At 44.1% G+C, this 25,860-nt stretch overlaps 1 protein-coding gene across 2 annotated transcripts; it reads right to left on the reverse strand.

Annotated features, from left to right (window-relative positions):
• Window positions 1-3,096: 3,096 nt before the first annotated feature.
• Window positions 3,097-25,787, reverse strand: ACAA2 (acetyl-CoA acyltransferase 2). 2 transcript variants are annotated; one of them, XM_053303363.1, is made up of 10 exons: window positions 25,648-25,787; window positions 18,684-18,850; window positions 16,463-16,591; window positions 14,265-14,381; window positions 10,657-10,804; window positions 9,220-9,395; window positions 7,515-7,644; window positions 5,689-5,759; window positions 4,828-4,982; window positions 3,097-3,730 (listed from the first exon to the last, which is right to left on the reverse strand). In XM_053303363.1, the coding sequence occupies exons 1-10, from the start codon at window positions 25,661-25,663 to the stop codon at window positions 3,646-3,648; spliced, it is 1,194 nt and encodes a 397-aa protein (XP_053159338.1). In that variant the 5' UTR covers window positions 25,664-25,787; the 3' UTR covers window positions 3,097-3,645. The 2 variants fall into 2 exon arrangements, with proteins under 2 accessions (XP_053159338.1, XP_053159337.1); XM_053303362.1 differs by lacking the exon at window positions 25,648-25,787 and adding an exon at window positions 24,986-25,097.
• Window positions 25,788-25,860: the final 73 nt, after the last annotated feature.

The following is a 25,860-nucleotide window of genomic DNA, read 5'->3' on the forward strand; positions in this document are numbered from 1 at the left end:
TGACTCCCTGTGTCAAATTTTAGACTGTAAAATCCTTGGGGGTAGAGGATGGATCCTGGCATTCTTTTGTGGATGTGCAGTCCAGTGCTGTGTGAGGACTCTTTTGTATTGAGACTTAGAGATATAAACTAGGCCCTAGGATTTGGACACTCGAAATCTTAGTGGTGGCTTCTCTTTTTAATTGCTACGTCTTTCAAATGTCATTGTTTGGAAAGGTTCTTCTAGGTCAACCATCTCTTTCAAGCGCATAAAATGGACTTAGCAGCCTCCCTGCCAGGACAATATTATACAAAGCAGAGGAAATATTATAGCTGGAACAGATCTTTAAAGATACGACCCAACAAGAAAAAACAGATCACTTATACTGGAGTTGTTCAGTGGTTTATCTTGTATCAGTGCCAAATAATATATTAGGAAAGATACTGATATATTGCTGGCAAAACTGCTGAACAAAGTTGTTCTAGACAAAATAGGTGGAATAATAAAAACTGAGTGAGCCTATCATAGAAGGAACAATTGTTTGGATTCAGCAATGTGGAAATAAAAACATTGTGTTAGAAGTTTTTCCATGGAAAGTTACTACTGGTCATTTTCAGTCAAAGGTCAGCAGTTTAGGAGGTACTACTACATACATATCCCAAATGTATTACCCATTTGGGATGCATTCCCCAAATATACACATTTCCCAAACCCTTTAGACTTTTCTTTTTTTTAGATTGTGAGCACTTTGGGAACAGGGAGCAATTTTATTAGCCTATTTCCCAGTAGGCTTGTGAGATCACCCTGCATTCTGTCCGCGTGTCCATGACCCCGATCAATTTTGCAGTGCCTGGACCAATATGAACCAAATTGGGTACAGTTGTAAGGACATATAGGGACACCTCAACAGTGTAGTTTGTGATGTCATCTGCCCCGATTCAAGATGGCAGATGTGTAAATGTTTGCAGTGCACATGAGCTAACTTGTGAACCACCTAGCCCAACATTTTAGCACAGTTCCAGCTTGTTCATCACTCTCTAGCACAGCACGCCACATGAAAGCCTTGAACGCTTACAGTCTTATGGTCCCATACATCTTAAGAGCCCTCAGTTTAAAAAAATATTACAGTTTTTACAATTTTACAGTTTCATATCTTCCAGAATAGCATAGTTTTGCAGTTTATGCCTTTTAAGCCTTTTACTGCTTGCAATTCAACTCTTGCCTTGTACGGTATGCTGGCTTACTACCGTAATAAAGATGATTTAATTTGAGTCATCCTGTCTTCACACACGAGTATGAAAGCTTCCAAGGAATGCAGAAGCTTTCATGAAGCAGGATGGCAAAAGTTCCCAGTCCTCATTCATATAGTGTTGAAATTTGGACTAGAGGTACATAAATAAATAAATAGGCATCCAGATAGTCAGCTGCTTTGCAGCAACCAATCTAACAGTCTAAAATGTGAAACAGGGTAGGATCTCCTCCCTCAACTCCCTTTGTAGCCAAACTACATTAAGCCAGTAATTAACTGATGGTCTTAACACAAGAAATAGGCTGAAAGTATCCTATTTAAAACCAAGACACCGTGGAGGGGCCCACTCTGGCTTGGGATCAGAGTGTGTGTGTGTGTAGGAGGTTTTAAACACTTCCCCTCATGCCATTTTTCCTCCCAAAATCTGCCCCTGAAGCAGCTATTTGCCAAACGGTACCAGGGGAAAGTGTTAACACTTTTTAAACAGGGGGAAGCTTTAAAAAGTATCTATCTATTTTATACCAATGGGGACTCAATCTGGCTCAACAGTGAGAGATACAATGATGAACCAGATTGAGCCCCCAGTGGCTTAATAAAAATAAAAAGGATACTTCTTGTCCACTTCCTTTTTTAAGACCATCAATTAATATCAGGTTTAACATAATGTGTAGTTTGGCCCTAATCCAAGAAGGCCCTTTTTGTGTTCTTAAGCAAGGAACACAGTCACGATTGCTTAACGGAGTAGCTATATCTTAGCTGCCTGGAGATCATGAAAATATACACACTTGCTTTGTAAATTTATAACCTATTGCTAATCACAGAATTCTACCAGAAGGCTATGCAAGCCTGAAACCAACCAATGTCTGGGTTAAAGGGCCTTTAGAAAGTGAGAAAATTTGGAAGTGGGATCTTAGCTTTGACAGTGATGTATGCAGTTGAGACCACCACGACAGAGATAAAGCAGAAAGCAGAAAAATATCAGAAATCTCAAGGCAAAAGATCCATGCCACAAGGCAAGCCCCAACCTCCAGCTAGAGTCTGTAACCAGCCTGACCTCAGGAAAAAAAAAATTCCCCCCTGACCCTAATTATGGTAGAGAAAGACAAACTGCAAGTTGGCCCAAAGTGAATTCAGAAGTCATTCCAGGATAAAAGTATATTTATTAGGACAAATATCCTGTGGTGATCCTTGATGCCCACAGGAACTAAAAAGATGCAGCTCCATAAGAGAGAAAAATCATTTTCCAAAGGAGAGATTGGAAAAGCCAGGAGCTTCAAATATGAATGTGCTAAGAGGCATCTTAACAGGGCAACAGCCTCTGCAATGTGGTCAACGTGCACCACCTTGTGGTTAGAGATCTTTCTGCTAAGCAACATTATTTATAGGCCAGCCCTCATCCAGATGCTGTTAAAAGGAAGCCTCATTAGGAAAACAGTCTTAGGTTTTGCACAAATGGAGCAAATGTCTTCTTCTTTGCAAGCCAATGTAAGGCTAACTTGATTCAGTTGTATGTACACAAAGCCCTAGTAAGCTTTGGGAAAGTGGGGGGGAGCTAAATCCAGGTCCCTGCACTTACCCCTCTGGAAAAGTTGGTTGGTGTTATGGCCAATTATTTGATGGGGTTACGTGTGCACAGCCCCAGCTGCTGGATCAGATCAGGAGCTGTACACACAGCACCTATTTGGACAAGTTCAAACCAGTCTTTACACTGGATGCCCCCAGCAAGGGGCAAGATTAGCAGAGGGGTTGGAATTCTGTCCTAAAGAGAGAGAGAGAGAAAAGTCTCGTAACAGAACATCATATGCTGCATTTGATGGCATGCAATGTTTGTTTTTCTTAAAATACAAGAATAAAACCAACCCTTTGGATGCATTCAGCACCATTTTATTTTTCTATAGAGAGGCACGTTGGTTCTCTCACACTTTGTTCCTTGCTCCTAAGACTACACACAATACATGGCTGGTCGGTAGCTTTACGTGAAATCCACTCTAAACAAAAATGTGAACTTCCGGGCAGTGCGGAATTCCTGGCTGACCTTCATTTACAGAAATGGTTCAGTGAGATAATCCATCAGCATGAAAAAATGTTAAAATATAAGGCTGGAAGTACAAAGTCTTCTCATCTTGGCTGTAAGGCATGTTCAGCAGAGTCTTGGCAGCTGAATATTTCCTCAAGGATGTTTATACTTGAAAATCAAATTTTAAACTCAGCAGGAGCAAGCAGATTAGTAAGGATTACAGCTGAGTCCACACTTAATCGACGCAGAGATTACTTAGTTTTAAAAAACCTTTTCTTCTCTTTGATGGCCACTTTCTGCATGGGCAAGTAAGTGGAGCCTCTTTCTTCCCTCCTTATTTTTCTTGTGAGCATGTAACAGCTAGTAAAGATTTCAGGGTGAAGACACTGCGGAATATCCTCTAGGCTGTATTCTGGATGATTACAGCTATACCTTGGCCACCTCCAATGCAAGCAGAACCCACTGCGTATTTACCTCCACGGCGTCTATAAAAGCAAGAGAAAATGGATAAAGTTACAGCAGTTGCCTTCCAGAGTTATTTGTTCTACATACTGCAGAATTTTAAAGAGTTTAGGTAGATAATTTGGTTATTGGAAATCTACTTTGCCTTTTGGCACAGACCCCAGAGAACTCACATACTTAGATGGCTTATAAACATGAACTGCCTACAAAGGACAGTAGTGTCTTGATGCATGCAGGAAAATGTTTTCCTGCAGCATATAAGCAACTTGCCGTATCATGGGGGAAGAGGGGGAGGATACAGCCAAAGATAATTCAGACTGTGCTACAGATCTTATGGATCCATAGCAAACTGCAAGGGGCAAGTTGAATGTAATTAATTAAATTGATTAATTAATCCTGGCTTTCCTCCAGACAGCTTGAGGTGGTATGCCTAGGGTTCCCAGGTGATCTCCCATCCAGACACTGTCCAAGCCAGCTTCAGCAAGCTTTCACATCATGCACATTCAGTAAGGACCCTGGGACCTATCTGGACTATACTGGGAGCTCCTGGAGCTCAGGGCTTCAGATGAAAAATCCTGGCCCCTAGCTCTATGGAAGGGTAAGAGCTTCTTCATACATCTATGCCTGTCACCTGCCGGTGGCAACATCAAGTTCATGTGCCTGCATGCACGAAAATGCAGTGGTGCAGCAGGGAAGCAGCTTGTCTAGGGAGCAAGAAGCTGTTAGTTCGAATCCCCGCCAGTGTGCTTCCCAGACTGTGCCTAGTAAATATATATTTGTAGTCACCTATATCGGGCAACAGTGACATAGGAAGATGCTGGAGGTGGATGATCACTTCAATGACAACAGCAAAGGCATCATCTCATACTGCGCAGGAGGAAGGCAATGGGAAACCACTCCTGTATTCTACCAAGGAAACCAGAGGGCTCTGTGGTCGCCAGGAGTCAACACTGACTTGACAGCACAGTCTTTCCTTTCCTTTATGCATGAACCAGCCTCAAGCTTCTAATTTTTGGTGCAGAGCATTTAAACACACGCGCGCATGCACACGCACGCACACACACACGCGCCCCCCTAGAGTGTTACAGGTATCCATTAAAGCCTTCAGCTACTCACACACCTTAGTTCATGAACAAGATGAGCAGTGATCCTTGAACCTGATGCCCCCAGTGGGTGACCCAGAGCGATGGCACCTCCGTTGACGTTTGTCTTCTCAGGGTCCAAACCCAAAACCTTCTCAACTGCCAAGTACTGTGGAGCAAAAGCCTCATTTACCTTGAAAAACATGGAAGGAGACTGTTGAACTCCGTGCCTGGATTGAGCTACTGTAATGTGCTCTGTTTGCAGTTATCCTTGAGGACAATGCCAATGTTTTAAGAGTGCACACATTAAAAAGGAAACAATCATTGGATTCAGAAAAGCACAAGTGGAAACATTCTCTTGCAAGAGATATTCTTGCCCCCTCCTCACACTACAGCACCCCACAGCCCTCAAAAGCTGATCCTGAGGGTCAGGGGACTCTCCAGAAGAACAGCATGGAGGACTACAAAAGGAATAGGCTGAAATTGGGTGGAGACATCTTGCAATAATTGGCCTTTTGCTTGCCCTTCTCTGGAATCAACCCAGATAATTTTTTTCAGTGGCCAAGTGCTCAGATTGAGTATGCCAGACATCCACTAGCCACCGGAAGACTGTGCTGATCATGTTCAAAGGCAACTTCCACAGCTCAATGGATCAAAGCCACCATTTTAGTCTAGGAAAACCCAACGGCACTCTTCAAAGGCAGCTTCCAGCAAGAGGTCAGTGAATGGCAGGAATTTAGGCTTGCACCTAATGATACCCTGGCATGCAGATGATGTAAGATTGAGCTTGAAAGATGGATTTCATTCAACTATAGCTCACCTTGTCTTACTGTAGAAACACACCAAATGCCTTACTAGGGTACTATTTGAGTCTTTTGCTTTCTGTACAACCTCCTTACCTCAACCAAGTCCATATCTGCCAGAGAAAGGCCTGCTTTCTTCAGAGCTTCAGTAATGGCAGGTACTGGACCTATATATGTATATATATTTTTTTAAAAAAGAAGCATACATGCAATAAACATATGATCTAACATGTGTACAAATAAAATGGATGAAGTTAGCCTGAATCCCTTTCTCCATGAAATAATCTAAAGCCTTTGGATAGTTCCAAACAGAATTCTTTCTGGTTCCCCAAACCCTATTATTTGTGGATTATGCTCCATGCCTAAGAGAAGGCTATCTGCACCAAGGGGTGGGGGTGGGCAGAAGTTGAAATATGAGCTCTTGCAGATATTTATCTACCCTGAATTTAATGCATTTTATACTGGTTCACATACAGCACAGTGAAATGTGGGTGCTTCTGCATTGCTCATGCTGCTGTGTAAGTGTAAAATACCATCTGCATTGTTGTGGAATGGGGCTGTTCTGCTGAGGCTTAAAACTATACAACTGCAGTTGTGTGATGCTACCTCCACTGGAAATAATGGAAATAGTGTCATGCAACTGCGTAATTTTAAGTCGCAGCAGAACAGCCCTACTCCACAACAGCGCAGGCAGTGTTTTAGTCACATGCAGGAGCATGGGCAGTGTTGAACTGCCCACATCTTTCTGTGCTGTACGGGAGTCACTGTATGTGGCTGCTTTTAAAAAGCACCTGTTTTATTTGTTCAGGCTTTTACCCATTAGGGGTTGCCAATCTCTCCTTTCTGGCCACTCTGTCTTTGTTTTTCATGACGGTTGCTTTTTGGTGTGTTTAAGGTCTTAATTTTTCTCAATATTTTAATGTGATTTTATGAAATTTTACTGTATTAACTTTTGTGCACTACCTTGGGATAAGTTTTATGAAAGGGAGTATATAAATCAAACAATAAATAAATAAGTTTCCAAGAATCATATTATCAAAATTTGTACTTGTTGCATCAGCTGTTCTGGCAGGGGGAAATAGGGAGGGGAAAGAGAGCCCATCACTGGCCACTCTACAATTTGCAGAATTCAGACATCTTTTCTCCATTCTGTTGTGGCAGAGGAAAAGATTTTCTTAGCACTCAAACTGGCAATATTTAGTTACCAGAAAAAGTAATTTTTGAACCTGTAAGGAATGAAGTGGCATGAATGTGAATGGGCCCTATTGGATAGTATCCATGACGTTACAATGAAAGGTAACCTTCTCCCCTTCATGCCTGTGTCATTTTGTTACCTTTTACACAGTCACGTTTTTAATACAACTTTAGAGGATGAGCTCTCATCTTCTGTGCTTTTCCAGCCCTAATGAAGTAACAACACAGTCATTCCTTCTCTGCACAGCAATGCCCCTCCACTTCATGAAGCTACCTCCTACTTTTATTCCTTTATCTGAGCCAGCGTAGTGTAGTGGTTAGAGTGCTGGACTAGGACTGGGGAAATCCCCATTCAGCCTTGAAACTAGCTGGGTGACTCTGGGCCAGTCACTTCTCTCTCAGCCTAACCTACTTCACAGGGTGGTTGTGAGGAGAAACTCAAGTATGTAGTACACTGCCCTGGGCCCCTTGGAGGAAGAGCAGGATATAAATGTAAAAATAAAATAAAATAAAAACATAAAATCTGCGCTGCCTTCCTGTAGGCATATCTCCCACTTGAAGCAAAGAGAAAAAGGCAGTCAGTATAACCCATCCCCTTCTGCCCAGAAAGGTCACATGAACTAGATATCATGCTGCTGCTTGCCCATCAGGATCTGTGGGGACTATCCGGTACAGGCTGGGACATGCTTTGACTGATGAACTGGAAAACCCCTATTGTTGTAACTTACCAATGCCCATGATGTTGGGATCACATCCAACTGCATGATAGGCTACGATTCGAGCCAGAGGAGTGAGGTTGTGTTTCTTAATGGCTTCTTCGCTAGCGACGATTATTGCTCCAGCTCCATCACAGACTCCCTGACAACAGAAAAAGTACTTAGAGTTAACATGTTACTGCGCCATACAATGGAACTGGAAACACAAACACACACACACAACAGGTCCTGTGCATAATGCTACGTAAGGACCCTGCCTCTGTTGAAACCTGAGCAGAAGGTTTAAGATTTACTGAGGTGCTGTCCATGAAAGCCTGAAGAGGCTCAGTGAGCGAAAGAGGCAGTGGAGCAGGAGCCTGTAGATTCTGCTTAGAAACATCCATATCCCCCCACCCCATATTTTTATACCGCCCAAACCTTGGGTCTCTGGGTGGTTTACAATTAAAATAATTTAGAACATTACAACAATTAAAATCATTTAAACATTAAAATCATTTAGAACCAACATTAAAAGTTAAAACCATAAATCTAATCAAAAGCCTGGGTGAAAAAGTGTATCTTTAGTGCTTTTTAAAAGGTTGCCAGAGATGGGGAGGCTCTTATTTCAACATGTAGCACATTCCAAAGTCCGGGGGCAGCAACTGAGAAGGCCTGCTCCTGAGTAGCCACCAAACAAGTTGGCAGCAACCACAGATGAACCTCCCAGGATGAATATTGTAAACAGGAAGATTGTGAGTTCTCCAGTCGTGAAGCTTGGTCAAGTTTAGGAACATAGGAAGCTGTCTTCTACCAAGTCAGACCACTGGTCCATCTAGCTCGGTATTGTCTACACACAGGCTAGCAGTGGCTTCTCCAAGGTTGCAAGCAGGAGTCTTTCTCAGCTCCAGGGAGATGCTAGGGAGGGAACTTGGAACCCTTTGCATGCAAGCCTGCAGGTGCTCTTCCCAGAGTGGCTACATCCTCTGAGGGGAATATCATAGTGCTCAGACATGTATTCTCCCATTCAAATGCAAGTGGAGGGGCACATGTTTGAATGCACCCCTTGATAGGAGAGTAGCTAGAACATTTCTCTTCAACACACTACTTAGGAAAGTGTGTAGGAAACTGTTCTGGAGCAGCACTCAGAACTTGCAGCCCCGTGCTCCATTCCTATGGTATGTAGAGTTTCACAATATGCAGAGCTACACTGGGTTCTACCATCTATTTTACCTCTATGCAGATATTGGCAATTGAGGCAAGCATTTCCTAAAGTTATCTGAAACAATTCTTGTTTACAGACAAAAGCAGTCTGCAGAGGCGTTTTCACAAAATTAATTCTGCTGCTTTTGCAAAGACCGCAGAGCTCTTGCATTAACAAACTGCAAGCAGAGAGGCCTTCTTGGTGGCTATCTAATAATTCCCTCCTCCTAGAAACCTGCCAAGTCCAACTGTACTCCAGAATCACTGCAAGCTTCTTATGCCCTGCCTGGCTTATTGTGGGTAGGGATAACTGAAGGGCAGAAAAGCAAAGGAATTAGTTAAAATCATTTTTTAAGTAGCATTTCACCCCATTATATGGCATATTTTTAACTAGACAATTCTCAGTAATTTACAGCTCCAGGGAAAGGGCAGTATAGAAATCTAAGTCAGTGTGAGATTAATTAAGGCCTTGCAAGCCTTGGCTTTTATTTCCCATGCTAATCATTCTTAGATCAAGGTTCCAAGGTGCACGGCTCACCGAAGCATTCCCAGCGGTGACAGTCCCATCTTTCTTGAAGACGGTTGGGAGCTTTGCCAATTGTTCCAGTGTTGCATCAGGTCGGGGATGCTCATCTCGCTCCATATTCTGTTTGCCTTTCTTGGTTTTCACTTCAATGGGTGCCATCTCAGCCTTGAAGTATCCAGCCTCATGAGCTATAATATAAGAAGCACCAAAGAGGTGTGAGTTATAGGTAGTGGTGGTGGAGGTATTTTTTAAGGTTTGAAGAACCTACAGGCATCAGTGGGCTTTAATGGCAACTTATCATAAGGGCCTCAATTTTGAGCTGAATGAGAAAGAGAATCAGGTGTTCAATCATCTCTCCTTCCAGCAACTCCCAGTTGGTTTGCTCATTCAAACCACTTGAGCCACTTGCACATACAAGCCACCTGAAGATAACTGAGAACCACACACCAGTTGCCAATGCTGCCTCTGACATCATGCGAATGTGTAAGATGGCAGCCATATTCTGGGGACTATAAGACTGCTCTCACTCTATGGCATCTACTCAGCAAGTGTGGGGGATAAGGCAGGTACGAGCAACCCAATGCAAGTAGACAGTAAAGGGCAGCAACACCAATGCCAGTTTCATGTTTTCCAGTTTTATCAGATAAGAAAACTGAGCAGACACACTGAAATAGGCCAAAGATGTGCTTAATTTAAAGCACAGTTCCCAATCTTGGGTCCTCAGATGTTGGACAACTTGCATCGTCATCAGCCACAATGGCCAAAGGCTGGGAAAGATGGGAGTTCAGCAATATCCGGGAACCCAAGGCTGAGACCCCTTGTTTAAAATATTCAGCACTGCAGTCAAAACAAGCAATAGAACTTCCCAGATGACATTATCCCATAAGCAGATACTGATATTTTCTGGCCCAGTTCTCTCAAACTGCAGAGGAGAAGTTTGAATTGGATCCCTACAGCAGGAGATGCTCACATGAAGGAATCCTCTCCCATGGGGGGTGCGGGGAGTCCTAAACATAGAAAGCTAGCATGTCAGAAAGAAGGGTAGGCTAGAATCCTCCTCTCTGAAATCTAGTTTTCTTTGTGCAAGAACATTCCACCATGCAAGTCTTCATCTGCAATTTGAAGTAGTACAGTCCAGACACAGGGGATAAGGCCAAAGCTCAGTGGAAGAGCTTATGCTTCGCATGGAGGAGATCCCTGACATCTCCAGGTAGGACTGAGAAAGCTCTCTATTGGAAGTCCTCGAGGGTTAACGACAGGGAGTGTACATGATCTTCCTTGGGAGGGAAATCCATTAAAAAGGCAATACAGAAACTCCCACCAATAGCTTGTCCATATTCTTCAGATGAAATTTCCGTTTGTTTGGCCTCATCCACTCCAGAACTTTTCATGGGAACCAGGCAGATATTCCAAAAGGATGGTGCCATTGTAAACCTTGTCCTTACTAACCAGCTTTCCACCTCTGCTGAGTTTTTACTGCATAATGGTCACAGTCTTCTCTTGTGATGTTATGCTTTGCAGCAAGATTTTCAGCTGTAACTCCCATTGGAGTTTTAATATGCTGATCTGTTAGTCCTGCCCACAGCGTGTCTTCCAACTGCCAGGAAAAATGACAAAGCAACAGCATGTCAGCATGCACAATATCATTACAGGATTCCAGTGCACAGAGTAGTGCTGTAGGCAGTCAATGTTTGTAGAAAAGCACCAGTTCCAAATGCAGCTGGGGTGTGTGTGAGTGAGAGTGAGAGAGAGAGATGAGGTACTTCACCATCTCCAGTCATGTGTACTGCTATGTTTCCTGCACCCCCATGATTACAAAGAATGAGTGCAAAATGTATTATCTCGCGAGGAGTTTGGCATCTTGAAATCCCTAGCCTTTTCTTATTAGAAGTGCAGTGTTTACCCCTAATGGCTATGGAGATGAACTTGAAACTCATGGGCAGTCCTTACAGACAAGTTCCACATCCCCAGACTATCAACAGAAGTAGAACACATTAAGCAAAATATACACACGCTTGAATTGTCTTCATTTATTTATCCCATTGGCAGAGCTGACCTTTTCCTGGCACATAAGCTGTAGCTCTGTTTTGGTTTTTTAAGTATAACTATGCAGACCCCAAAGTTTGAAGGTGGCCTCTGTAGGCAATAATTGAGTCCTTTTAAATAGGGATGACCCCTACTTTTAAACTGCAACAAAAACAATACTTTCAACCCACACTCTTCTAGCATTTTCCCAAGACTGGACTTCTCTTTTATCTGTGGCGTGACTGGGATCAGAGCCAGCCTTAGCCCCTCAGTTCCTCATGATGTAATCAAGTGGCTGCCACCTCCTCTACTAATGTGCATGTCTGGCAGCCAGGGAAGTGGGGAAGGATACAGCATGGTGGGTGTTTGCTTTCTAGAATGATGGCTTCATATTGAGAAGTTACTGGGGGTGGGGGAATACCTGCAATGATAAAGTAAAGTGGTACTGTCGAGTCGGTGTCAACTCCTGGCTCCCACAGAGCCCTGTGGTTGTCTTTGGTAGAATACAGGAGGGGTTTGCCATTGCCTCCTCCCATGCAGTATGAGATGATGCCTTTCAGCATCTTCCTGTATTGCTGCTACCTGATATAGGTGTTTCCCATAGTCTGGGAAACACAGCAGCGGGGATTCAAACCAGCAACTTCTTGCTCCCTAGGCAAGTTACTTCCCTGCTGAGCCACGATGGTAGCAACAGCTTAATAGCCACTCCAAGATGGCAGCATAGAACCATGTGACTTCTCTATGAAAATACAGCACCATGTTGTAGGCACCATTATTCACTCCACTCAGTCGCTGGAACAGGTTGGGGCACCCTGGATGCAACTTTTGCTGGCCCTAATTCTGGGTCTGAATATATCATCATCTAAGAGGGGGACTATGTATCCTGCTTCATGACAGTAGAGTCACCTCTGCCTACTCTAGAGTACCATGGGGGAGAAATACCAGGGATTTAAACAGATTGCAACAAGTACACGGCTATCCTACTGATGATGATGACTTTATACTGACTGGTAGGTTGTGAGCTCCTGCACACTCAAACTATTGTGTGGGAAAGAAGTGTCTGCACCTCCCTACCGAGGCAAACTTTAGGAAACACTGCCCAAGACAATTTGAAGATATTTAGAACATAAGAACAGCCCTGCTGGAGCAGGCTCAAGGCCCATCTAGTCCAGAATCCTGTTTCACAGTGGCCCACCAGATGCCTCTGGGGAGCCCACAGGCAAGAGGTATGTGCATGCCCTGTCTCTCCTGCTGTTGCTCTCCTGCAACTGGTATTGAGAGGCATCGTGCCTCTGAGGTTGGAGATGGCCCACAGCCATAAGACTAGTAGCCATTGATAGACCTGTCCACCATGAATCTTTCTAAGCCTCTTTTAAAGCCATCCAAGCTGGTGGCCATCACCACATCCCATGGAAAAGAATTCCATAGATTGATTATGCGCTGTGTGAAAAAGTACTTCGGCTTGTTGGTCCTCACTTTCCCGACCTTCAGTTTTATGGGGTGACCTCTGGTTCTAGTGTTGTGAGGGAGGGAGTAAAATTTCTCTGTCAACCATCACCACGCCATGCATAATTTTATACACTTTGATCATATCTCCTCTTAGTTGCCTCTTTTCCAAGGTAAAAAGCCCTAGATGCTGTAACATAAGGAAGGTGCTTCAGGCCCCTGATTATTTTGGTTGCCCTCTTCTGCACCTTTTCCAGTTCCACAATATCCTTCTTAAGATATGGTGACCAAAGCTGTATGCAGTACTCCAGATGTGGCTGCACCATAGATTTGTATAAGGGCATTACAATATTAGCATTTTTATTTTCAGTCACCTTCATAATGATTCCTAGCATGGAATCAGCCTTTTTCACAGCTGCTGCGTACTGAGTCAACACTTCCAATGAGCTGTCCACCACGTCCCCAAGATCTCTCTCCTGGTCACTTGCTTACATTGAACCACATTTGCCATTTTGTTGCCCACTCCCCCAGTTTGGAGAGCGCTTTTTGGAGCTCCTCACAATTCATTGTGGAATTCACTACCCTAAATAGTTTAGTGTCATCTGCAAATTTGGCCACTTTTCTGGTCACCCCAACTTCTAAATCATTTATGAACAAGTTAAAGAGCACTGGTCCCAGCGCCGATATCTGGGGGACCCCACTTCCTACCTCTCTCCATTGTGAAAACTGTTCCTATCTTCTGTTTCCTGCCCTTCAACCAGTTACCGATCCACACATGAACCTGTCCCCTTATTCCTTGACTGCTAAGTTTACTCAAGAGCCTTTGGTGGGGAACTTGATCAAAAGTCCAAGTATATTATGTCAACTGGATCACCCTTATCTACATGCCTGTTGACACTCTCAAAGAACTCCAAAAGGTTAGTGAGGCAAGACTTTCCTTTGCAGAAACCATGCTGGTTCTTCTTCAACAAGGCCTTTTCTTCTATCTGCTCAACTCCTGACTCTACTCTGTCCCCTTCTGGTTTATCCAAAATGTGTGTATCCTTACACCTTAGGGGATTTTGCTGCTGAACCAGATACCATCCAGTTCCTGTCAGCAACCCCCCCAGGCATCATTTTTAAAGCTGCTCTGCAACCTTTTTTATTGTAAACACCAGCAGTCTGGTTCCATCTTGGTAGAAGTGGAGCCTGTCCCTTTTGTACAGGCTTCGCTTGCCCCAAAAGGTATCCCAGTGCCTAACAAATCTAAACTCCTTCTCCCAGCACCACCGCCTCATCCACGCATTGCGACCCCTCAGCTCCACCTGTCTTGATGTCCGTGGAACAGGTAGCAATTCAGAGAACATTACCCTAATGGTCCTGGAGTTCAATATGCTACCTAGCAGCCTAAATTGGGCTTCCAGGACCTCCCAACTACATTTCCCAACATCGTTGGTGCCAACATGCACCACGACAACTGACTCCTCCCCAGAACTGATGCACCATGACGTCTGCAACCTTTGCACCAGGCAGGCGAGTTACCATGTGGTCTACAAGTGGGTCAAATATGTCGACAATAACAGTGACAAAACATCCAACATCCAGACCTTGAGATCTACTCCAAATTTTGTTCCAAAGCGGACATTTCGGACGGCATACGGAGATTGGCTCATACTTTCCGTTCCACCACATAGCACCACTTCTGATTCTTTAAGGCAAATTTCCTGTTTAAAGTGAGAGAGAAAAAACACATTCGAGACGTTCATTATTCCCTTGTTTCAGGTTATACGGATTTGAAACAAAAACACGTAATTGCTTCAGAAAGCATCTGAACCAATTACAGATCTAGGGAAAAGAATTTGGTGATAATACACTTGACTTGATCTTCCAAAAAATGAGAGAACCAGTGTAAGCAAGAGAGGGTGTTTGCATTTTGCATGAGCCCAAGCTCCCGCCTTGATCTTGTGGGTTCACCACAAGGCCCCACATATCAAATCAAATTTATTATTATGGTCCATGACCAAGAAAACAATGCAATACAATACAGTAAAAATATACATCAAAAGAATAAATTAGATAAAACTGAGTTTCAAAGATGGCAAGATCATACACAGCTAAGTTTATCTCGTCTCATTTTACATGCTGCAGCACAAAATCTTGCAATCCTCTCTGTAACCTCTGCGTGGTGATCCATTAAAAAATAAGAAACATAATAATCATCAGAATAACCCGGTTTATCTTTTAAAAGAGGTTCTATCCATATAGGGCGAATAGTCCTATAAAAGTCACAGTGTAAAAGGACATGTGCTACCGACTCAACGACTCCAGCGCCACAAGGGCGTAACTTATTCCTTAAAGGAATTCCCTTAAACTTCCCTTCTAACACCGCAGAAGGTAACGCATTAAAGCGTGCCTGTGAGAAAGCTCTTCTATGGCTTAAAGTGGTCAGGTTTGTCAAGTATCCTGCTGGCTGGGGATAGTTCGAAAAACTGCCCAAGGTGTTCTTTGCAGTAATCAAACTTAGTTCTCTTTGTTTCTCCAAAGCACTCTTTGCTTAACTATCGTTTTAGCAGCATCAGGTGCTAAAAGATGACAGATACTGCCATGAGAACCAAGGATGACCTGTGAGTTCTTTCGCCAGGATGACTGGAATTCATCTTCCAACACTAATGGCCCAAGGGGCGAGCGTGGAGTTTAAGCCAAAAATTAATCAGATATAACCATGCCTGGGCTTCAACTCCAATCACTCCAGATTCAAGGCATAAGGCAGCACTGGAACACATTTAGGAAGATGAAAAATAGCCCATAGGAAGCTCGCCTGAACAGCTTCCAATATAGAAAAGTTACCTGTAGGGAAGATCTGAATCCCATATAACATTTGGGTGCCCCACATATCTTTACACCAGCTAAATGGAAGAAACAAAAAGCAGCTACCATTCCCAGATGGCCACTGGGAGATTTCCTGGTCCAACAGAAACAGGCTGCTAGGAGAACATTATATGGACATGCCACAGGCTTTCCATTATTTCCCAGACACAACTCAGGGTGCAGATATTAACCCACATAGTCTTTAAAAAACTCAGAAATAACTTATCTGCATTTACCCCCATTGTAAGATCCAGCAAGGGCATTGTTTCAAAGGCACCATTTGTGTGCTGGGTTGAGACAGTAATGGCACAAAGAGAGGTCCCGATACATGTCTCCATCCCTCACATATGAACTCCCTCCTTTGCAGACTTACTAAAGTCCATGCTTGAGCCTATTTTAAAAGTGCTGCAAGACCCATTTGTTTGACGACTGGCCTTTGGGATGCAGAGTTGCATTCCCAGGCATGGTTGAAGGACATATGATGCAGTGACCTTGCTGAAGCTAAGCAGGTCTGTGCATTGCCAACTCCTGGATGGGCGATCTCCTGGAAACGTTGCCTTGAGTTCCAGGATGGAAGAAAGTTAGGATATAGATGTAATTAAATAAATAAGTTAGAGAAGGGCCGGAAAATGCATTTCATTAAGGTTTCATGTTCTGCTGGGTTCCTTCGTGTTGGTTTTTCTACCTGCCTCCAAACCAGCAGACTGAAAATCTAAAGAAATAAACAAGCCTTGGCAAGTCTCTGGATTTTATCTTGGAATTAAAACCGATGGGAATTCCAGTGCATTATTTCCCCCTCAGTCTCTGTGCGGGGACTGTGAGGGCACAGAGTGAAAGTGTGTGCTTGACTTGCACCAGCCATCCTCTGGACTCGAGGACTGGGTGAGGGAGGACAAGGTAACTTAGTCAAATATATTATTACGAACAAAGCTAGTACCTGGCATCCATTGGCAATGGATTGGAAGCCTGATCCACACAATCTGTTGACTGTTAAGGCAGGAACCGAGACTGGCACTCCAGCACGCAAGCCAACATGTCTTGCAACATAAGGAGCATCTGAAGAACTCTACAGAGAAGAAGAAACCACTGTGCTAATTCTGCCTAGAACAAGATAGCCAATATGCGGGCAACATACTTAGGCTGCAATCCTCTCTGCATTCACTCCCAAGTAACTAAATGTGCAGAGGATTGGGCTGCACAACTTGCAATCTCACACATACTTACTTGGGAGCAAGATTCACTGAACATTGTGCAAATTACTTCTGATTAAACTTGCAGAAGATTGGACTTACTGAATGTCTTATTATTGAAGGGTCAATTTTAAGCAATTTTTTCTTAAGAGTCTTGGGTGGCTGCACATTCAAAGTGATGTTGCTAGGGTTACATCATGTGTGGGCAGAACAGACTGTGGTGGTCCACTGGCTAGTTTCTGATGGGCCCCCTAGTGCCTCCAGGGATTCTTGCAAAGAGTGCTGAACTAGTCTGGTCCAGCAAGGCACTGCTTATGGATCATACAACACATTACTAATGCCTTAAACGTTAGAAGGTCCCTGAGTATGTATGATCACTTTGCAGACTGAAAGCACAATTGTGGATCATGTGGATTCTAGTAACTAAGAGGCGGGCAGGGGCAGGGATGTTGACTCTGCAAGACTGACATCAGCCCACTCCCCTGTACTATATCCATCTTCAGGTAGGCAGCGTTAGGAGGGACCTTCATCAGTTGAAGTGTTCCACTGGGAGACAAAGAATTATACACAGTGCTACTAAAAGGGTTTCTATGGAATAGCATTTGCAATAAAAAGGATAAAAGGAAGACTAAAGCTTTTACACATTACCTACAGGTAATGTAACACCAAGGAGAGAGAGAGAAAAAACTGAAGGACCAAAATCCACATTGTGCATACAGTTCTCTGTTATTTATTTATTTGTTTTAATTGTTTAACTTCTATACTGCTTTTATCAAAATAATCCCAAAGCAGTTTACAATATAATTATAATAATGCACAATTAAAATACAAATTAAAAGTACAAATATTAAATTTAAATATAAAAATAATATCTATTTAAAACTTTAGAAACCTGTATAAAACAAAACAGTCACACACACTACACAGAGCAGCAACAGCAAAAAACCCCTATTATTTGTAAGTGTGAATGGGGGGGGGGCGGCAAATAAAGTCTCGAAGTATTGTTTTAGTTGAGCCACCACAATTTCTAGCAGTAAGTCGTTTATGACAATAGACCACAAATGGCTGCACTTATTTTGCATTGTAATCTTTTTGCTAATCATTGGGAACGTTATCTGCCTTGTATCTCAAGCTGTTGCTGCACAACTATCAAAAGGAAAATTATTAGATTGGGAAGGACAGAAGACGTGTCTTCTAAAAATGTAACCATCTAATATTTTGAAGGCATAAGCTAGTTAATAAGGATTTTAAAAGGGTTGAGAAATAGACCTCCTTTCCTGTTTAGGGTGCATTTCAGCTGTTGCTTGGAAAGAGGGCAGACCTGACATCCATGCTTATCCCTTGGTCCTCTGCACTCCAGCTGTGGAGAACTTCAGAGTGTTCTAAGTGCTGCTCCTCTCAACAGCATGGCAGAAGAAGAGGAACTGGGGTGCCAGAACAGCAGCTGCACAGCCCACACAACTGGCTTCCCCATCTTAGTAGGTGTTTTCTGAGGACACTTCCTGTGAGGGCAGAGTAAGCTGCCAGGCAGAAGGTTCCTAAAGAATTTTTAGATTAGTTTCACAACAGTAAGTTGTATTAAAAGCTGATTAGGTGGAAGATGAATTGACGTCTTAGGATCTTTTTTTGTTGCTATTAGGATGGGTTGGGGAGGAAAGGATTTTTCTATTTACTTCTTTGTTTAGTGATATTTATGCAATGCCTTTAGTTTTCACATAATGAAGATAAACTTGAACTTGGCTTAAGTTATAGTAAAGTTCTCTTTGCATTATTCTGTGTATCTGCTTACTGGAGGGAGGGGATGGGGCCGTGGAATTAACACAGTAGAGTTGTTGAGAAACCAAAATATGATTCCGCAGTGCTTAAGTGCAGCAGTGCAAATGCAAGGCTAGCAAATGTAGAAACAGAAATACCAAGGGGACCCGGATTTAACCAAGTGGCCCCTGGCGACTCCTGCATCCCACCAACCTGCATTACGTTGCCCACAATCACGCTGTTGATCATTTCGGGTGACACTTTGCCAGCAGAGAGGGCTGAGCGTGCTGCGATCTCTGCGAGGTCTGTGGCAGTGAAGTCCTTGAGCAGGCCTCCATACGCCCCAAATGGAGTCCTCTTTGCAGACACAATGAATACACCTGGAAGTCAAAGCAGGAAAAAACACACCACCACCTTGACATTAGATTAGCATGGGAACAGGTATAATTCTACTTTATCATGATAAACACCAGATGTGATAGTGGAAGAGGACAGAAGCACTGTGATTTACTGAAAACTGAGGGATTGTATGAACCATGTAAGCCACCTAATGGCACAGCGGAGAAATGACTTGATTAGCAAGCCAGAGGTTGTTGGTTTGAATCTCTGCTGGTATGTTTCCCAGACTATAGGAAACACCAATATTGGGCAGCAGCGATATAGGAAGATGCTGAAAGGCATCATCTCATACTTGGCAGGAGGAGGCAATGATAAACCCCTCCTGTATTCTACCAAAGATAACCACAGGGCTCTGTGGTTGCCAGGAGCCGACAATGACTCAACGGCACACTTTACCTTTATGACACATGTGGTTGGTAAAAATATCCTGTGGGACTTCAAAACATTAGAACAATTCAAGGTCATCCAATGAAAGCAATTAGCAATACAGACAGGACAAAACAAAAAAGTACTGAATGTAGGACGTTGCCTTACGCAGAGTCAGAGAGCTGAGCCCTGCTCTGACTGGCACCAGTTCGCCAAGGTCTCAGAAGGAGACAATTTGTCCCAGAAGCTATTAAGCTGTTTCAAGCCATGTCAGCGGCCCAGCTGATCTTGGGAACTTAATTGGATCCATACTCGAACTTTACCCCCGCGGAGGTTGTCCAAATGAAATTTCTAAGAACGGTTCTTCAAATGCCAAAAGGAGTATCCAACTCAGCCTTAAGGCTGGGGTGAATAAGGTGGAGACCAGAGTGTGGTTGGCAATTTTTAAATATTGGCTAAAGCTAAAATTTCAACCACGTGGATTGGCCCCCCTAGTTCTGGAAGATCAGACCCACTCTAAGTGTTTATCCAAGTTAATGGGAAAACTCCAGACGGTTGGACTCTCTTCTGAATTTCTAATTGCTGTGGGATTTGATCAAGCCAATAGAATTCTAGAATGACATCTTCTAGATATCAAATCACCAAAAGAGAGAAGCAAACTCCCTAGTTGTATTAAGAATTGGTGGGTCACCTCAATTTTAGCTCCGGCAAGCTATCTTTATAATCTGACAAGTCCAACCCATCGGAGAGCCTTCACCTTAGCTTATTATAATGTTTTCCCATCAGCTTGGTTGGAGGGAACATACAAAAAGATACCCTATCACCTGAGCAAGTGTTCCTGTGAATCAGACAAAATTGTTAAACTGGCTCATATTTTACTTCATTGTCAATTTTACAGCACTCCATGGAGCAAGTTGATTTTACTTCTTTTAGAGAAACTTCTGGGAAGACCAATGGAGTGTCCCCGATTTGAGTAAACTTCCTCTGCCTAAATGCAACTGTGACAGACTGAACATCAACTTTGTTTTATAATGCTGAAATCTGGTCAAGTACCCTAATAAAGATAGATAGAAATAGATAGAAATGTCTCAGAAGGCTCTTCCAACCCTTTTTAGCAGGACTCAATTTTAACAGCAGATGCCAGAGACTGAACATGAGAATTTCCATATGCCATACATATGCTCCACTATGGAGTGACATTCCCCCTCCCCAACAACTTCATGCAATGCTTAATTATTAACTTATTAAATTCACTACCACAAGCATTGGTGTTGGCCCCCAGCTTAGATAGCTTCAAAATGGATTAGACATGTTCACAGAGAACAGGTCTATCAACTGCTGTTGATCATGACACACAAAAGCGGCAACTCCCATGTTCGGAGGCAAGAAGCCAGAAACCATCCCAGTCTATGATCTTTATCATGCCCTGATAATAAGCTTCCCAGTGGCAGTGACTTTTGCTGGGAGACAGACAGACTGTATGTTACATCTACGCAATTCTTATGTTATTTTGACTTGTTTAAAATCCTAGCTTAGCCAGAGATTTATTGGGTGGTTCTATGGAAATTCAACCTCCATTCCCCCATTAATAAAATGAGGACACAAACTGTTTCACAGGACTGTGAGGACAAACGAGATCAGGACTGAGAGACAATGCAGTTTAGTGGAGGGTGTTCTGCTTAGGCCTGGGAAACCTGAGTCAAATCTCAGGTTTGCTCACTGGCTAGAATAAGATAGAATCACCCAGTACTAATTTCACAACAGATCCTGGCTTCATCTAAGACTGGAAGCAGAATTCTTCCTCCCCTCATGTGCAAAGAGGTGGAGACTGCATGCACCTTAGTTTAGGGGGATTGCATAGTCAGCACGACACCTGAACTCGGACAATAACTAAACTCAAGCAAAGGGAACACTTGTTAAAACAACACAGAACTGAATGCTGGATTGGAGCATGATTAGATTCAAAATGTCAGAGATGCCACTGGAAGATGAAGATTAAGAAGCACTGAGGGCAGACAACTTAGAAAAATCATGTTCTAACGGGGCAGAGTGCCCTGAATGCTTGTAACACTCAAAGGCAGATAGATGCAAGAAGATTTGGAACAAGAGGAACTAGTTAAAGCAGTTGTAAGAAGTTCCCTAAAATGAACCCATCATTCCATGAATCAGATACAAAGTTGAGCTTTTCATCTCCTAATGGCACAGCGCAGAAATGCTTGACTAACAAGCAGAAGGTTGCCGGTTCGAATCCCCGCTGGTACTATATTGGGCAGCAGCAATGTAGGAAGATGCTGAAAGGCATTATCTCATACTGCGCAGGAGGTGGCCATGGTAAACCCCTCCTGTATTCTACCAAAAGAAAACCACAGGGCTCTGTGGGCGCCAGGCGTTGAAATCAACTTGATGGCAAACTTCACCTTTACTGCTAGATATACAGAGTCAGACCACTGGTCCATCTAGCTCAGTATAGTCTACACAGACTGGCAGCGGCTTCTCCAAGATTGCAGACAGGAGTCTCTCTCATGGTTTTGCATAACAATCTCATAAGGCATCTTTTTGAGACATTCGGGTAGAGCGTATCTCTGTTTCCTGGAAGGGGAAGCAGATTCTCTTTTTCTTATGGCTCCTTTCTGAAAATCTGTCTCTGTCCTTGTGTCGTGGAGCCACAAAAAATGAAGAGAGATAACTGCTCCCTGTTGCCACTGCTAGCACCATCCCAAGTGATGTGCACAGAGGTGGCATATGTGTAGGTGGTGGAGGAGGATGGGGTCCTCAGTGGTAGAGCCTACTGAAGGTCCCTGGTACAATTCCTAAAATCTCCAGGTAAGGCTAGGAGAGACTCCTGCCCGCAGCCTTGGAGAAGCCGCTGCCAGTCAGTGTAGACAATACTGAGTTAGATGGACCAATGGTCTGACTCAGTAGAAGGCAGCTTCCTGTGCTGCAGTGTTCTTGAGGATGGAGGGAGAAGTGGGCAGCCCTTGTGCCCAGCAGCAACCCAGTTGCTGGGCTCAATCGAGGAGGTGGTGGCAACGGCCCAGGAGGAGGTGGGTAACCCCTCCAAAGTACCGTTAACCTCCCCAACTCTGTTTTAAACAACCGTGCAGTAGCAAAGCTGCAGCAGCAAAGAAAGGGGGTGAGGGGGGTGAGTACTAATGCACACTAAATCTCTCCCCCCACTCCCAATATCACGTGGTGGCAAGGCTGCTGCGAAAAGTAATGGTAAAGGGGAGAGAAATTTGAAAATGAAGCAAGTACAGTGAGCCAGGGAGCCATTTTTAGTAGGACCCTAGCAACACCCATGGGCAAAAAACCCCATACCATATATAACAAGGATATTGTGGGGATTAATGGCTTCAAAAACTGGAAGAGCGCGTTGGGTTCTTTTAGAAAGCATGACAAGGTTTAATTACCAAAATGAGTGGCGGTTGTGGGCCTGGATCTTTTAAGTACCTAGCAACACCTGAGTCATGGATTTGCCCCCCAAATTCTGGGAATTACGATTTTGGTAAGGGTGCTAAGAATTCTGTTAAAGGCCTCTCATGGAATTACAGTTCCCAGGGTTTTCTTGGGAGAAAGAATGCCAGTGTAGTGCAGCGGTTAGAGTGTTGGACTATGACTGGGGAGACCCAAGTTCAAATCCTCATTCAGCCATGGAACTTACTGGGTGACTTTGGGTGACTCTAGCCTATCCTACTTCACAGGGTTGTTGTGAGGATAAAAATAACCATGTAACTCTGGGCTCCTCAGTGAAATAATATGTAACAACAATAACAAGCAGCTGACCTGGCACAGAGCATCTGTGCCCCTAGTCCTCCTTGTCTCTCCTCCCTCCCTTTGCCCCCAGTCCGTTCTCCCCCTCCCAGTCTGCTTCCCCCTCCCTCCCCACCCGTTGGCCTGGCTGGCGCCTGGTGCTCTTCTTCCCCACCCACAGGCCTGGCTGGTGCTTTCCCTCCCCAGCTGGCCCGGCGGGCGCTTTCTCTTGCCACCGACTGACCTGGCTGCAGCACTTTCCTTCACTGCCTGCTGGCAGCAGCGTACCCGTGGCTATCTGGCAGCTGCTTGCGAACTCTCACGAGAGCTGCCACACATGGGATTAGCCACGGGTATGCCTTAGAGAATTAAATATATAGAAGATAATAAGGATATAAACGTATACATAAATAAATATTAAACCAATAGAAGGCTGAGTTCAGATGAAATACAAAGCTGTAGGTCCAATGGACCCGCGGTTCTCCCCCCACCGCCCGAGTTCGGACACTGGGGAGAGGGGCCTTTCTGCAGTCAGCGAGACTGAGCTGGCTGTGCGGGCTTCCTTCTTTCCTGAAGGACAGCCTCTATTGCCAATAGCAGCTAGGGCAAGGGGCTGGCTCCAGCAGTTTGACTAAAAACCTTTCCTCAAAAAGCAAACCTGTATGCCCCTCAAGTCTGAGGCTCAGACTTTGGACCTACTATGAGCAAATATTATCAGCTCCTGTCAACTGACCTTTGGAAGCAGCCTGGCAATGTGAAGTGGATTTTGGCACTATATGCTACTTAATTGTTAGAAGAGGAGCATTGTGGGGAGCAAGGAGAGGGATGTTGTCTTAACTTTGGTTAAAAGGGGAAAACAGGGATAGGGCCTCTGGCATTATTGTGGTAGCCCGTGTTCCCCGTAATAGGGAATCCTAGATGTTGTTGACTACATCTCCCAGAATCCCTAGCTGTAGTGGGCTTTGGCTGAGGATGCTGGGAGTTGTAGTCAACAATGCCAGGGATTTTCTGCTGGATTTTCTGTTAATGCAAGCAAAAAGGAATGTTTTTAGAAGATCTTACTTCAGTGGTGTTACTCATCAGCTAGATGTACAGTACAATCTGTGGGAGATGCTAGAATGTACAAATCCAGTGTAATTTTCATATCTAGTGTAGATGTAAAATTATTTCTAACATGCCTAAAAGTAGGATGAACATTACTACTGTACCTTCTTTTTTGCACCACAAATAATAATTTAGGAAGTTGTGCTAATAGAGTAAATAGGAACTTCGTTAATAATCTTTGAGTTTTCTATTTCCTCCCAGTTTAGTAGGTACCAAAGTGAAAATGGGGGCAGAGAAGAAAGAAAACGTGTGGGATCCTCAAGCATCCTACACGGGTGCAGAAAGGTTTGGAGGGTTATGGCCATGCATAAATGGGTTGACCTAATAAAAGTACAATCAGATAGACCAAATGTCAGTGGTATAAATTTCATCTCAATGATTTTAGAATGATTTCAGAACGATTTCTAAAAAGGTGTGAGCATGTGCACACGCGCACACCTTTGAGGGAACACTGGCTGCCAGTCTGTGTAGACAATACTGAGCTAAATGGTCTGACTCAGTATAAAGCAGCTTCCTATGTTCCTATGAGTCTGACCATTGGTCCATCTAGCTCAGGTCTTGACAAATTTTCTTTGGATCAAGGAGCCAGCCCAAAAATGTAGGAGTCAGACAAAGAACATTTAACAAAAAGCGTTTGCAACTGAGGGCAGAAGTAGATGTAAATGGCAAAGGTGGGATCCCAACCACCTGTCTGTTATTGATGGACAAGATAGAGGAGGCAATAATTTACAGTGGAAAGGTGGTAGATAGGAGTGGGAAGTGCAATCTTTCTTTTGTAACCCATTTCCCCAGGGTTCTGGGTTCCCACTTAAGTGGGGAACAGCAGCTGAAATGAGGAAAGAGGAGAATGGTAGTGGAAAAACATGGGACAGGAGAAGAGTTAAAACCTCTCTCACCACTCTTCTTCTGCAAACATTCTCCCCCTTCTACTGCAGAAGACAATCCCAGGGTTGCTAATCCCATGTTTGCATTAATAGATTAGATGCATTTTTTTTGTTCTTAGCCACGACTTTACGTATTAAAACGAGGACTGGCCAACCTGACCGTCTAGTTCCTGTTTGACTACGATTCCCATCATCCCCAGCTATGGTTGTAGCTTGGGATGATGGGAGTTGTAGGCCAGCAACAGCTAAAGAACCGCAGGTTATCCACCTCTGCATTAAAGTCGTCGGAAAAAGTGCAACCAGCTCACCCACGACAAGCAAAACCCGTCCCTGCCCTTGTTAGCAGTGCGTTTGTCCGTTAGGGTTGCCACAACTCCGGGATTGCCCCGGAGTCCCCTGGAATCGGCTTCAAAGGACAACTGGAAGCAAATCCTGGGCATTGTAATGGGTGGATATTATGAAAAAGAGGGGAGGGGGCGCAGATAAATAATCTGACTCCAGGAAGAATGATTTGACTCACTCAGAAGCAACACGAGCCATGCGGGGAAAGCGCAGAAGCGTTGTGCACAGACCAGGGGGAAGCAGCAGCTCTGCTTTTCGAGAGAAACAAGGACGAGGACTGCGATTAGGAAGAAGGATCAAGTCCACGTCGCGGTGGGGGAAAGAGGCCTTACCTCTGAGCAGGGCCATGGCGACTGCCGCCGCCTCCTCTTGCTCTCCTTGCTGGGCTGCTGCAGCTGCGGACTGGAGGGACTCTGGACTTCTCCTTAATGCTCACAGACCCGCCCCCCGCCCAGTCGCTCTGCGGCTGCAACCTTGCAAGTCAGGCGGAGACGGGACGGAGGAGGAGGAGGAGGGCGCGAGGCCAGCAGCCCGCCCCGTCTCCC

The sequence above is a fragment of the Hemicordylus capensis genome, chromosome 2 (genome assembly GCF_027244095.1).
Source record: "Hemicordylus capensis ecotype Gifberg chromosome 2, rHemCap1.1.pri, whole genome shotgun sequence".
In the NCBI taxonomy this organism is placed as follows: Eukaryota; Metazoa; Chordata; class Lepidosauria; order Squamata; family Cordylidae; genus Hemicordylus; species Hemicordylus capensis.